The sequence below is a fragment of the Manis pentadactyla genome, chromosome 1 (genome assembly GCF_030020395.1).
Source record: "Manis pentadactyla isolate mManPen7 chromosome 1, mManPen7.hap1, whole genome shotgun sequence".
NCBI lineage: Eukaryota > Metazoa > Chordata > Mammalia > Pholidota > Manidae > Manis > Manis pentadactyla.
Window position 1 is genome coordinate 25,046,392 of NC_080019.1, and position 14,440 is coordinate 25,060,831.

The window sequence follows — 14,440 nt, forward strand, 5'->3', positions numbered from 1 at the left end:
GCCTATGCTCTTTCAGCCGAGCAATGCTGCCTATTGTTGGAAATGTTAAATGAATACCTGTAAAGCACCTGGTACAGAGCTTAACCTCAAATCATGGAGTGTAACTATTAAAGCCCTCTGAAAAAGGGCATTATTTGGTATTTTTGCCCTCCTTTTCTAGAAGAGCATATATGAAGGAAAAATAAAATACAATTAGCCCATTCTATTTTCTCTTATTTCTACTAATGGGGAAAACAGTGTTAATATTCATACTATCATATAGATCATGACTGCTTCTGCCCTCTTAATATGAATCCTAAGTTTAAGATCCCAGTTGTTTTTTTTGAAATAATGAAATATCTGTCCATCTTGTGAAATGAACTAGGGTGCCAGCAAATAAATGTCATCTCATTTTTGTAGTCTGGGTTCCTTTCAGGCTTTTTTGTTTGTGTCTATTACCCATTTGTATCTGACATTTGCATTTTTCCTGGTTAGCTGAATCAGATCAAGTGGCCAACTCTCTTCTGAAAACAAGAGTGTTGGTGTGATTCATCTTGCATCTAAATTCTTGCCAGCCCGGTGTTTTATAGCAGTTGCTGGTTCAGTGGACAGGAGGGTGTGTGCATTTCAGTCTCTGCTGCGCATATGTGTCTGCTCTTGGGAAGGAAGTAGGGAGAGACGTGAGGACTTCATATTGCTTTTTACTTTTTAACCCTTTCCATTGAGTCCTTTGTCATTTGTTTGGGCTGTGGAATGACTTCCAGCAGCCGAGCCGTCACTGGTGAGAACAGCAGCTTTTGTTGCAGTCCTGCTGTCCCTTGGCATCTGGACTCTTTCCCCCGCTTTCTCCGCTCCAGGCCATGTGTCACACCGCTGCTGGTGATGTCGTCTTCAACAAAACTGCTCAGTATTTCCCTGCTCACCGTCTTAGCTGGGTCCCCCGTGGGGTGCAGGCAGAGTCCAAGCACCTTGGTGTCCCGGCCTTTCCTCACCTGGGGCCCAGAGTTCCCCCATTCCTCTCTCTCACCTCTGCCCTCATAAACCTCTCTTCATTGCCAGAATATGCCATCCCTTTTGAAAATGGGCTTACCATCAGAAACTTTTACTCCTTTGAACTCTCATTATCACTCCAGTTCTGTCCTTGGAGGTCAAGTTCAGGCATCACTAGCTCCGGAGCCTCTGGGCTCCTGGCACATCTGTGCTCTGGAGCCCATGGCCCTCGGTTCAAAGCCTTCCATGCCATCTCCCTTCCCTGCTCTTCCACTAGGCTGTCTGGGACAGGGCCTGTCTCTCTGTCATTTTTTAAATCTCAACATGAATTTACTGTGTAGTGCACTGAGGGTGCTCGGAGTTTTCAACAGCTAGGTGGGGCAGCGAGCTTAGATCCCCAAATAGCACGTCTGTCCCTTGTGGCATCTCAGACTCGTCTGACTTCACCTTTTCACTGCATCAACCCGTTTAACCTTCAGTAGATTTACTACCAGGACAGGTGGCAATATTCTTATTTTAGAACTTGTAGAGTGGACTTAGAGTTTAAGTTACTTGGTGGAGGTTGAGAGCAGAGACGGTTCAGCGTGCCTTAAAAATTTTCCATATGTGTATGGAGTGTCATAATGAATTTCATATCCATTGACTCAGTAATTCATGATTCTAGAGAAATACATACAAATAAATGTGTTTTCTTGCATCATTTTTATAATGGCAAAAAACAGTAGAAGCAGTTAAAGTCTCAACAGTAGAAAAAGGATTTCATAAATCTGCCTTTATCAAAATAGTAGAGTATTAAGCAGTTCCTTCCACCACTTACAATGCTGAAGTCAGTATATCTGACAAGTGAATGGTAGAATATAAGCTAGACTATATGATTGTAACTATAAAATAAATGGTGGGATATAACATGTAAACATAGTTGTGTTAGGCTTAGAAAAAGTAAGAGAATTTATTTTTTAATGTTTTCTTCAGTGCCATTTTGGATAAACAATTGAGATTTGAAGAGTGTTTCAGTGATTTATTTGAGCAAAACAATATTTGAAATTGGTATTGTCTCAGAATCTGGCATATAGGGTCGTTACAGCAATAGACTTGTCTCAGAGATTTAAAAGAACTTACCATTATTAGAATCATTGTAAAATAATGTTTATTGTTAAAAATGGAATAATGCAACACAGGAAACCCAGAGAGGTTTTCAAGTTACAGGAAAACCCCTAATACAAATTCCCACCCCATAAAGGGGAGTGTGTGTATGTTCTCACATGGTATCATATTATTGAATCGTCTCAAAGGGAGATGGTGAGTGTAAGAAATTATAATGCAATTACTAGAAAACACAGGGAACCAGGGAAGTGAAAAATTGGAAGGAAGCCACAAGACCACAGTCAGACTCAGCATCCCCTATGTTAGAAAAGAAACCCGGGATTGTTGACTGTTCTGTCATCTCGGATCAGTGTTTTTTTTTCTTCTGAGAGTGTGTGTGTGCAAGATGAGAGGTTCTCTCTGCCACAGTATCATTGTGTAAAGGAGAGATTATTTCTGGGTATTCTGTGTTATATCTAATACATGTCAGACCAGGAGTTCCTAACCTTTTAAGACTGGCACAGCGTTTGCTTTTGGAGTGTGATGTCAGGCCCTTGTGCCTGCCTGGCCCGGACAGGTGTTGGGCCAGGGCCGCACTGCCAGGCCTGGGTGGAGCTGTGCCTGCCAGTGGCGGGAGGGTCAGGTTGCTTTCCTGCGACTTGCCTCCCGAGGTGCTGGGTGCTGATCCGTCAGTTGAATGTGGCAATCTGAAAGTGAGGCTGTAAAATCAGGGCAGGGAGGGGAAGAGGAAAGTGTTTTCTTGTACAGTTTGACCAAAGAGAAAAGGGCAGATTTCTCACTAACAAATAAGTTGCACAAGTCTGACCTAGAATTTGGAGGTAGAAAATAGAGAAAAGGGAAAGACTGAAGGCCTCTACAGCGTCCTGTTTTCTTGACTGTCTTACTTAGCTCAGTGAAATAAGCAGATTTTCTGAGTATGATACTGAGAACTACAAATCTGTTTGTAATCAGTAATGTATTTAAAACATTTATTTGCACGATAAATGTTGTTTGATATTTTTTACATAAAAATGGGAGGCCATCAGACTCCGGAATGTATTACTACATATTAGATAAATATATGCCATTACCTACTTTTCCGCTTCCTACCTCCGAATATAGTCTTTAAAAGCATGGAGATTGCTTAGATTTTCTTTTTTTCATTGGATCCTCAAGTGGAAATGATTCAGTGGAGTGGGAACTTGGGATGCGGAGGCAGGGTTGGTGGGTGAAGGGAGGGAGGGTGGGAGGGAGGAGCGTGGTAAAGACAAGAGGGAGCGAGACCTAGATGTGTTGGGGGCTGTTTCTTTTTCCCTTTTCCCTCTTTATTTGCAGAGCCAGTGGAGTAACCTCCCCTCCATCTCCCCTATTTGCTTCTCTAAAATCTCTGCTCTCTTATCCAATCAGAACAGTGTTCTAGGACAGTTTCATAGTCCTTCTTTTAACTCACTTCTTGCTTTGTCTCTTTTTTGTCTCCCAGAAGAATTAATTAGGTCCTTCCTGAAAAACCCTGAGAGAGCTCTATAGTAGCAATTACAGCACTCAAGAGCTTTTGTTTCTATGGATGTGTTTTCTTTTGCTAAGATTATAAGCTCCTTAAGAGCAGGAATCATATCTTAATATTTGTTTTCTTATCCCCTGGCACAGTCTGGTCCTATAATGGGTAGTAAATAAATGCTTGATGATTGAACAGATGATTTTTAAAAAGGAAGACATTATGATCTTAGCTACTTAAGAAGTTATGGGACGTGAATCTTTTTTGACTTCTTTCAAACATTCATTATGTTAGAATATTCTAGAAACTTCTGTTGTAGCACTTGAAGATGCCCAATAAATAATCTCTCTTCCTGGCTGAGATCTGAACTAGTGGATATATGAGAATCAGGAGCTAGAGAACTAAAATGCCACCTTTGTGTTATTGATAAGTCCCGTTCTCCTACATTAGCTGAGGTGAGAGCACGAGAGGTCCTACCCCTTCGCTGCAGGGTCGGCTGGGGAGGCCCGCTGGGAGGGAGGCTTGAGTCTGAAGGACATCCCTCCCCAGGGCATAGAGAGGAAGAGAAAAGAAACCAGCTGGTTGGATAACCCCCACCGTCCTCTCCTCTCTGCTGCTCGCCACAGGGGACCCACCACCAGGCAACTCCCTCTGCCTCTGTGGGTGGGGGTGAAGGGCTGGGGCAAAAGGACAGGAGTCATTAGGGAAAGAGAATCCTCCCCTTATACCAGGCCTGACCCACTGCGCTGACCTGTTAGCAAGCCTGGGGCCCTCCCTCTCAGACCGGGCGATTGGCCACTTCCAGCGGCTTGCCCCAGTCTTCTGGAGTCCGCTTCTCCTCCCATCGGAACCAAAGCCCCTGCTTTTGTTGATCCTCCTTGGACTGCTGGGGAGCACTGCTGAGTTTACCCCTAGAAAGCTCTAAGGTGGGTTAGAATAATTCATTAATAACCTGTTCCAAAGCCACACTATTACCCAAGGTTGAAAGTTCATGTTCTCATCTGTTTCCCATCCCCAATGCTTTTCAAGTCTAATAAACTATACAGCTTATCAGAGCTTTTTTTTTGCGGTGGGGTCAAATAAGAGTTAAAATACTCCAATAAAAAAATACCAGCCATGTAAGGACGCTCCCATAGAGATGCATAGTTTAGTGAATAAGAAGGTGAATTCTAAACCCTGAGCAGCTGGGAGAAAATCTTGGTTCTGAGAGACCTTGGCCAAGGTACCTAACCTTGTGTCCCCGTTCACCTATCAGAAAGGTAATACTAGCCCTACCTCCCAGGACTGCTGTAGCTATTGAATACTTTAATACATGTAAATAGCTTAGATGTAACTAGTACTTGGCACATAACTAAACTGCACTCATCACTTAAAGAACACATTTTGAGTATGAAGTCTCTCCTATTATGCAATTCATAGAGAACTTTAAAATTCAGAGATTCAGTCCTCTGGCAAGACATGAAAGTTGAAGCCTGCTGTAGTCCCATATCATATTATCTTGGCCTGTGAGTTAACATATAAAGAATTTGAAGTCCTCCCCAGTTTGTTCCTTCTTCTCCCCTCTCCTTCCCTTTCTCTTTTTGTCCTAGCCAGAGAGGTTCCCCAAGCCCGAGTGCAGCTGGGGAGCCTTCGGCAGCTACAGCCTGGGCTTCCTCCCGATAGAATGTGTGTGGCTTGCCCAGAATTTCAGAGGTTACAGTAGTTCAGTACTGAGTCTCTCTTGAGCCTCACTTGAATCCAGAATCTTAATAAGACACAGAAGAATATCAGATTATCAACCTTCTGTCTACCACTCCCCTCTTCCCAGCCTCAAGGCACTAATTCTAAGCAAAACTTCCCCAGTTACTTCCTGTTAAGAGAAGGATAGGGGACTGAGAGAGCATCGTCTTGGTTTCAGCTTCCATTTGTGCCATTGTAAACGATGGGGAGGGATTGCAGGTTAGGAAACTAATTTGGGACCTTCGGGGTCGGGGAGGAGTTGCCTGTGCATGCCACGCTCTCTAAGGGAGCAGCACCTGAGATGCTTGGCCGTCCCTCAGTCAGCACTTGGCAGTGGCGGCAGTAGAGTCAGTAGCGTGTCTTTCTTCTGTCTGCACCGAGCCCTTGTTTCTGGCACTGCTGGCTGAATGTGGGGAAGCTCTATTTAGGGCTGGAGCATCTGCAGTGGCTGTGGTCAGGGACGTGGAGATCTATTGCACACTCTGGTTTCCTTCGCCTCTAACTATGGACTCAGGAGGCTTCCAGAACCTAGTCCTGAGGGAAGTCTCCCCTCTCACCCCACTTGAATCTCAAGTGGAGCATTTGTTCTCAGCAGATTTCTGGAGGGGAGCCACTGTTTGCACTTTGGTAGCATGGGGCCTAGTGGGGATAGCACCTTGGCCCTGTGTTGGGCCCCTTCTTTCTCTGCAGTCATGGGCTATGCTTCCAGGATGTGACTATCTTTTCCTGTCCCCACATCCTATCAGGAAGGCTCAGTTGATTTTCTCACTATATAACCAACTTTTCTTATTGGTCTCTTTCTTTCTTTAGCACGTGCAAGCTACTATTGATTGCTGGAATTGGTGCATTCATTTTTTCACTCTTCCCTTTACTTTTTGGTCTCTCTATTTTTTTCCTTTCAATAGTTTCTTGTGAGTTTTCTCAAAGCCAGAAAGATAAAATGACTACGGTCAGGGTCTGCTGAAAGCATCTCTTGTTCAAACAGATCTTCTCTTCTCTTCTCTGTATTGGATACTTTTAACAGAGGCGATATTTTCCTATCAGACCTACCTCTAAATCAGGTCTGGGGTTAGTCTATCTTGTCCTGCCTGTTCCCCTTAATGGGTTTCCTCTTGCTTTGCTTTCTTCTAGACTGAGTCCTAGTTCCATAAAGTTCTCGAACATGTTGGGATTAACATGTCTCCACCTGATAATGCTGTGAGCATTCTGCTCTCATCTTCCTGGTCTCTGCCTCAGAAGCCTGTCCAGTGTAACCCTGGCCATAGCTGTCTTAGTCTTCTACAGTAATTGCTCTTACTATAGATTCTGTACCTGGCATTAGAAGTGTGCTTCTGTGTTGTTCCAAGAACTGAATCCTGGTTCCTTTTTGGGGAGCAATTCCAGTCTGCTGAGATCTCGCTCGTCTTCCTTTGTTGGATTTGTTTAAGCTCCTATAAGCACAAAGGTGTATCTCTTTCATTTCACTTAGAGCCCAGGCTAGCCCATCTCTCTTTATGTCTGTTAACTGGACTTTGAAGGTTTCCTTGTCTATTCCAGTTCTGTCTAGTTCCCTGGGATGTCAGCCATTTTCCTAAGAGGAGGCCTCCCTTCTTCCCGCTTCATCAATCTGCCTTCCCTTTTTTGTTTTTGTTCCTCTTGTCCTGATAGGAAGACTAACGCGTGTGTCTCTAACCTTCTAGCGCCTCTTTGATTTCCAGAGGAAGCCTGATTGTGCCAAGGACAGACCTTCGTGTTTGCCTTCTTTGTACATGCAGTGATTTTGTAAGATTGCTTCTCTGACTTAATCCAAGATCAGAGTATATCTCCTGAATAAGGATACTCTTATTGTATCTTTATTTAGAAAATCTGCCACCTGTCTATGTATCTATCACTTTGGCTCTTGAACATCAAAAGTGACAGCATTTAGATGATTGCTAAATTTAGAGGCAGTGAGTTAAGGAGGAACTTTTGAGTCCATGGACCATATGAATTTCACAGCTTCTACTCTAGTCGTGAAGCTAATGCATAAAAAGGAACAGACTTCAGAGCAGCTTGTCTCTACTGCCTGCCTAGAGTTGGACTCAACAGTTTCTTCAAGATCTGGCTATAAAAGCAGCAGCTATAAAAAGAGAGCTCTGGAAGCTTTCTCTAAATTAAGGAGAGCCCCGACTGGGACCACTTTTTCTTTTTCCTTCTCCCTTCTCTCTTTTTCTTTTCTACTGGTGAAATATACACAGTGTAAAATTTGTCATTTTAGCCCCATGTTTATGTCTGGTTTGTTTCACTTATCATAATGTTTCCCAGTTTCATCCATGTGGTAGCACGTGTCAGAATTCCTTCCCTTTCCAAACTGAATCAACATCCCTTTGTGTCTATATACCTTGCTTAGTTCATTCATTCATCAATAGATTTTGGGTTGTTTCCACCTTTTGACCACTGTGCGTAATGCTGCTGTAAGTATGGATGTCCATATATCTGTGGGTCCTTGCTCTCATTTTGGGGCATATACCTAGAATTGGAATTGCTGCATCATATGGTAATCCTGTTTTTAATTGTTTGAGGAAGCGCCCTACTGTTTCCACTACACCAAGCTTGCTTTCCTAGCCTAGTCCTCGCCATGGCCATGCCAGCTGTGAGGTAAAAGCTGTGCTCACGTTGCTCAGGGTCAGGCTACAGCTGCCTGCAACATAAAGCCTGAACTTTTGCCGAGCCTGGGCCCAGGTTCAAGACCTGAGTGCCTGGCTTTCAGGATCTACTTGCCATTTGCTTAAGACCCAGCAGCATCCAATTGTATAAAAATATCTGCTTGCCTTTGAATAGAGCCACCATATGGTGCATGACCTACCAAGGTGAAAATCCCACACAGCCATCCTGAAACTTCCAGCCCAGGTTGTAATAGTTAAGAGCCAGGGTGTTGCACAACACGGGCCATGGAGCCACTTGATCATCCAGCCAAACAAAGGTCTCAATATCTAAGTGTTAATTTGTTCTTCAAATTGCTTTTTGTCTGTCAGAGTTGCTGGCACATTTCAGGAGGGTGGAGGGCGGTGTACAATAAAGGACACTTTTTACTTGGGTTCTGAACCAAATATGAAATAAGACAGAAGACTTTGAAGTGCTTAAGAAAAAAAATCCCTTCTGTTAGAAACCAAAGGAATGGGGAAGAGGGATTTCCTACTTTGATGTGGGAAAAATGCTTTCCAGAAGCATTCAGTTTATTTACTGTGTAACTTTACTAATTTTGCTGCATTCATTGTGAATGAACAAATATACGTAGTAATGCTCCCCTTTGCAGGCCTACTCTGTGTCCTGCAGTTGGCATGTGTATCTCATTTAATGCTGTAATGGAGGCGAACTCATGAACTCCATTTAAAGAAGAGGAAGCTTGAGTCTTGGGGAGGGGAGGGAATATCCCTATGGTTTTTTACGCTGGGGTTTTATCTTGAACCTGTATTGACTGCAAAGCCACTTGGCAATGCTGCCTTTTCTAAGAAGATATGGGTGAGGGTAAATGCTCTACACATGCTTCAAACCCTTTACATTTAAAATAAAACAAAACTCATTTCAGTTCCTGGGTTTTTACAGATATTTTAGTGAGTAGGTCTGGCAACATAGGTAAATGTTGTTTTAGTGATTAAATTTATGTAATGGTGGTAGTAATGGGGAGGGCTGAAACATAACTGCTTTTTAATATAAGGGTAAAGGCCAAGCAACCCACAGTGCCTACCAGTAACTCAGCTGAGCCTGCCATTACACAGAAAACACTACATTAGGAATTTGGTTATAGAGCATGAGTGTTGTGTGGAAGGGACCCAAAAAAGGGCCTGTTTTATGCAGAATCATTTGCTGCATAGAATGTATTGTACCTGCATAGAATGTGCTGTATGTGTGGGTCACTGGCTGGAATGGCCGCATGGCTTATACAGGGTCTGTCCCTATCGATACACATGTTGACATAAGAGATTTACCTTTATGAAGACCTCTAAACTTTAGCATTTGAAATTATGAAAAGGGAGCAAAGTGTCTAAGAAACGTAGAATGTAAGATTGGGATTTAGCCAAGTAATTCTTTTATATTTTACAAGGTATTTCTAAATGAAAGGTTTTTGTGTATGGTCATTACTGGGAAGGTCATAATTTCAAGTCTTTTGTTCATTCTGTCTGGATCAATGTATTACAGATTCTCATATATTTTTGTTAGGATATGGTTTACTGTTGTTCATGAAAGTTATCGAAAATGACTTAAGACTTTAAGTCAATCATTTTCTTTCCTGTTTAGTTGCATACCATCCCCGCAAATCACACCTGCCTCTGGCCGGGAATACAAAGACCAATTTCTTAGCAAGGACAGGAAGGTGGTCTTTTATCTCTCCTACACGCAGTTACTTAGATTTATACTCCTTTACCATGAAACCATGTGAATACAAGCCATTACAAAAAGGAGTTTTAACACTGCTATTTTTTTTTGACAGTTGCACCATGTCTTGGTATGGTTTTAAATACATGTTTCCATGTTGAAGAATTTTTAGGGTCTTAAACCTAGGAGGACTAGACTTGGTCTGTTTTAATTTACTTAGAAGTGCTGACTTGTGTTAAAAGACCTGCTATTTTTTTCTGATTTTCCGCTAGTTAACCTTAGGACCTTTGATAAGTCATTTAACCCTCCCAGACCATATTTTCTTCCCATCTTCTAAGTGGTATACTTTATGTGAAAACTACTAAGGAATTATTTTATTTTTGAGCTATAAAATCATGAACTATTTGGTTAAAGTAATGTGGGAGGTTTCACAGTAGAGAAGTAGGTTTTTGTTTTCCTATTGCTATCTGCCCAGGCACACTCCTGGATAAGGGGATGTCCTCCTGTCATAACAAGGGTGCTCAGATGCCTTCAGGGAGAATTTGTAACCCCAGTGTGTGTGTGTGGTTGCCCCAAGTGGCTCCTGTTTTGGTTATGGTTTCCTTCTTTCAGCCAAGCTTCCAATAGGCTTGCTTTTTTGAGAAGGACACAAACGTAGAAATTTCTGAGAAAAACTGATGTGCTCCTGGGCACTTTGGAGGTGCTAGAGCTCCCTCTTGTGGAATTCTGAAATATGTTCTGCAACAGATGAAAGCAGTGTAGTTTATTTTTCATATGCTTTGCACTAATAGAAGCATCTTACTTAAAGTGGTAAAGTGTAAATTCATCCACTAATTTACCAAGAATGACAAAATATAGGGCTTCAAATCACATCAAATCACTGTGCAGTGGGGATTTTTAATCATGTTCAAAAATCATAATTTTGAACTTTTAACCTCTTGATTTTTGTAAAGATATTTTAGGGAAGAAAATTGCCTCATTAGGTTAACATCTATAGTTAAATTTTAGATAAAAAACTTAATTACACATACAGATGTTGAAAGTGTTGATATGGGTTTTTCTTTAAACTTTTTTTTTGAAAGATTCAGATCAGAAACACATGCCAAGTATCAGGTTTTGATATCATCTCTTATTTTATAGCCATTGTTTATGATTTTTAGTTTCTTGTCTGTTTCAAGCTTGCCCTTTTCAAGCAAGCATTTGTGGCTGTGTGCCCACTTCTCTTCATTTACCAACTGGTAGGCATTATGGTGAAAGCAGCAGATGAAGAGAAGCAAATGGATTTAAGGACTACTGTGGAGGAGGTGCAATCATTATAACTTGGTTTTGGATTAATTTGGGGGAGGGTAGGTAAGTAGCTGAAGTTGTTTCTCAGGTTTCTGGCCTAAGTAATTGTATGAATGATGGTGCTAAGACAAGGCACATGGCTAAAGTTGGTGTCTTCGCATGTCTAGGGGTTCAGGCAGATGCTCAGGTGTTGGTTGGACATGGGTGTGCGGAGAGGTCTGAGCTGGAGAGATAAATGTGTGCAGCATCAGCATGTCAAAGAGCTCCCCTAGGAAGGGAGTGAAGAGGGCCAAAGGCAGAATCCAAAATAGCCCTCACATCTGGAGGGTAGAAGGAGGAGGAACCAGCCAGGGAGGACCCCAAGAGGAAGGGGAACAGCCACGGCAAGGACAAGTAGTAACGGTGTTAAATGGTGCAGAAGGTTAAAATGAGAAGCTTCTTTTGGAGTTGGATATGAGGAGGTCATTTATAACTTTGGTTAAAGCCGTTTCAGTGAACTGGGGTTTTTTTTGTTTCTGTTTGGTGGTGGGACTTGTTTACAGAAAAACAAATTCAGAAATCTAGTTCTTAAGATTTTAGGTTGAGTTTACTCATGTTATGATTCAATGTAAGTCTAGCAAATACTAGCACTTTTTAAAAGAACCTTTGGTTAATGTTTGGTCCCATTTACAAGCTTGGTTAAGCTCCTTAACTATTTTTACTGCATTTTAAAATGTAATCTATTTTATTTATTTATTTTGTACTTAATTGCTTGAGTGACCCCTGAAGTAGCTAAAAGTGTTTTTATATAACCTAACTCAGGTAAATCTTATAAATCTAACACATTAAATATAATTGGGGTGATTCTACTTAATGGTAAATCTTCCTGGAGTGAATAAACACTTAACCCCCAATTAAGTCAGCCAAGGATTTCAGGAATGCCTTCTTACCTTACTGAAATTTCCTGGTGTTCTCACTGTGACTGCCAAGCCGTGTGTCTTTTTATAATCACTATGTCAGACACTTTAAACTGGACAAAGGAGGAATCTCACAGCCGAGGTCCTTTAGATTCACATGCTGCATTACTCAGTTTTTCTGTGTCTTTACCATATGCAGCCCCCACCCTCACACCCAGATGGCTATAGCCCTGGATTGGCATTTACATTTCTTTGTCTCCAAGATATGTTGATATCATCCCATGTGGCCAAGGTCTTTGAATTTCACTAAGTTCTGCATTCTACTTACATACTTTTGTCTCTCCCATCCATAGCTTTTCCACATACTAAAAATGATAGCCAGTTGAATTTGGATCTGTGGTTCTATCATACCTTCTAAGGTCATTCTACAGATGGAAGGCAGACAAAATGAGTTAATTAACTACTACTGGGTGAACCTACTTTAAAATAAAAGTAGACTTCTATGTTGAAACAAAATGTTCAAAAAGCATAAGAAATACCAAACTACAGTGTTCCTGTATATATTTAGAACATATTTATCTGTTTATTGCCATAATAGGAATTTTCATGTTGCCCAAGGGAGAACTTAAGATTTTCATTAGAATGTAAGCTCAGTGACCGAATAGATTTTTCTGCTTTTTTTCATTGGTGTCTTTCTAGTAAATAGAAGAATATCCAGCATTTACTCAAATATCCAGCAGATATTTGAATCTTTGTTGAATGGACAAATGAATGAATAAATGTCATATCTGGATAAATAAGTGTCATTTCTGAATAAATGATAGATTGTTTACTATTAATACTAGATCAAGCTTTTTGCTTCTTTTAAGTTTTTCCTCCTTTTTTCTTCTTTTAGGCAGAAACCACTAATACTAGCCTTTTACAGGTGCAACTGGAATGCAGTTTACATAATAAAGTGTGTCAGCAATTAAAGGTAAAGTAGAAAAATTAGTATTTTCACCGTGATTTCCTTCCTGCCTCTGCTTAGCAATAAAAAATAAAATGGCACATTCTGTTCTCAGAAATACACATGACTTTATCTAAAGTGCTTTTCTTTTCCTAAAATTTCATATCATAGAGTTTGTTTGATTTTTGAGTTTCTCCTTTTTTTCCATCCCTCTGATCTCAGAGTTGTTACCTGGAATCAGATGATGTTTTACGGCTTAAGATGAGCATAATTGTAACAATGGAAAACTCTTCGAAAGAATTTGAGGAAAACACACAAGATTTGTTAGATCATCTCTCTATTATTTATGTAGCTACAGATAAATCTGAGACCTCAGGTAAGATGGAATCTTTAAAAATTTCCCACATAATCTATTTTGGATTAATCTACGTCATTATGTAGCATTTACTTGTGGATTGTATCATTGCACTCCAAGACAAAGAGTTTTTGTTTTCATTATTAAGACATTACAGTAGTAACTGGTTCTCAATCTGCAATTGCTTTAAGGCTGTATTGTTTTGGAATAAATTAAATTTAGAATTAACTGTTCTGAGTTGGCTCGGGAATAATTTTTCTTTATGTTCTGGAGATAGTAAACAAATTAAATAGGCATGACAGTCTAATATAAATATTCACAAGGTATGTGAAGTAGTCTTCTATATCTTCTTCCAGTTTTACTGATTTGCTGAAGCTCAGTTGATAAAATCATGGGGTTTTGTATTTTTAATAGTTGATTGAATTCTGGTTTTTCCTGGATACCTGACAAGTTAGAGTAGTGTGAATTTTAGTGTTCATTTCTATGAATTTTTATCTTGGAATATATGTGTCCTTCTTATCAGAAATAACCTAGTTCATCAGTTTAAGTTTTTAGAACTTTTGTAGGAGACACACATTACATGATCCATGGCATTTATACTGTAGTGTTTGGTATTATCCATTGGTTATCAAGACTGTTTTGGTACATAAGTGTGTGTGAGCACACACACACATTCACACACATATTCAGAGAAAGAAATGTTATCCAAATATAGTTTTATATCGGCAATGTGTAAACACAGTTCACTTTCCAGTCCTCAGAATTGTTTATAGTAGTGATGGTTAGCGGGAGAGCTTTCCTGTGCTTGGGTTCATAGTTTTTGGTGATCCTCAGAATGGCCAGGTAGACCTCAGTGTAGAGAAGACCCCTGTCCCACTGGGGAGCACTGCTGTTGGTGAGGGTAAAAGGAAGGCTCTTTTGCGATCTCAGGGTTTCATTTTTCCCAAGGTTGGTCATCTAAATAAGGAAATGAGGGGCTGTTGAATCAACAAGAGAACATAGCTTTATTTGAAGCCATCCAGTTGGTTAGTTTCGTCCTGAGGGGGGAGTATGACCCTAAGCTCAGAATTTCTCTGCTGGTAGCTCTTCTTCATTTAGCTAAGCCTATGTTGGTACATCAGTCTTTATTATTATTATTATTATTAAAGTATCATTGATATACAATCTTGGTTTCAAACACAGTGGTTCAGCAGTCCCCATGATCAACTTATATTGTGATTGCGAATTACTGTGCCCTTTTATCCCCCTCCCCATTGTACCTGCCCCAATCCCTTCTCCTTGGTAACCACTAGTCCCCTCTCAGTGTCCACGTGTCTACTGCTGTTTTGTTCCTTCTGTTTGCTTTGTTTTTATGT

General features: G+C 40.8%; 1 protein-coding gene across 4 annotated transcripts in view; it reads left to right on the plus strand.

The window, feature by feature from the left end:
• Nucleotides 1-14,440, plus strand: part of TMEM131L (transmembrane 131 like) — a 173,326-nt gene that overhangs the window by 89,286 nt on the left and 69,600 nt on the right. For 3 of the 4 annotated variants that reach the window (XM_036887733.2, XM_036887735.2, XM_036887737.2), the window contains exons 8-9: nt 12,680-12,757; nt 12,953-13,106. In XM_036887733.2, coding sequence (XP_036743628.2) covers nt 12,680-12,757; nt 12,953-13,106 — 232 coding nt within the window. The remainder of the gene's footprint in view (nt 1-12,679; nt 12,758-12,952; nt 13,107-14,440) is intronic. The other variant, XM_036887734.2, reaches the window with a different exon arrangement.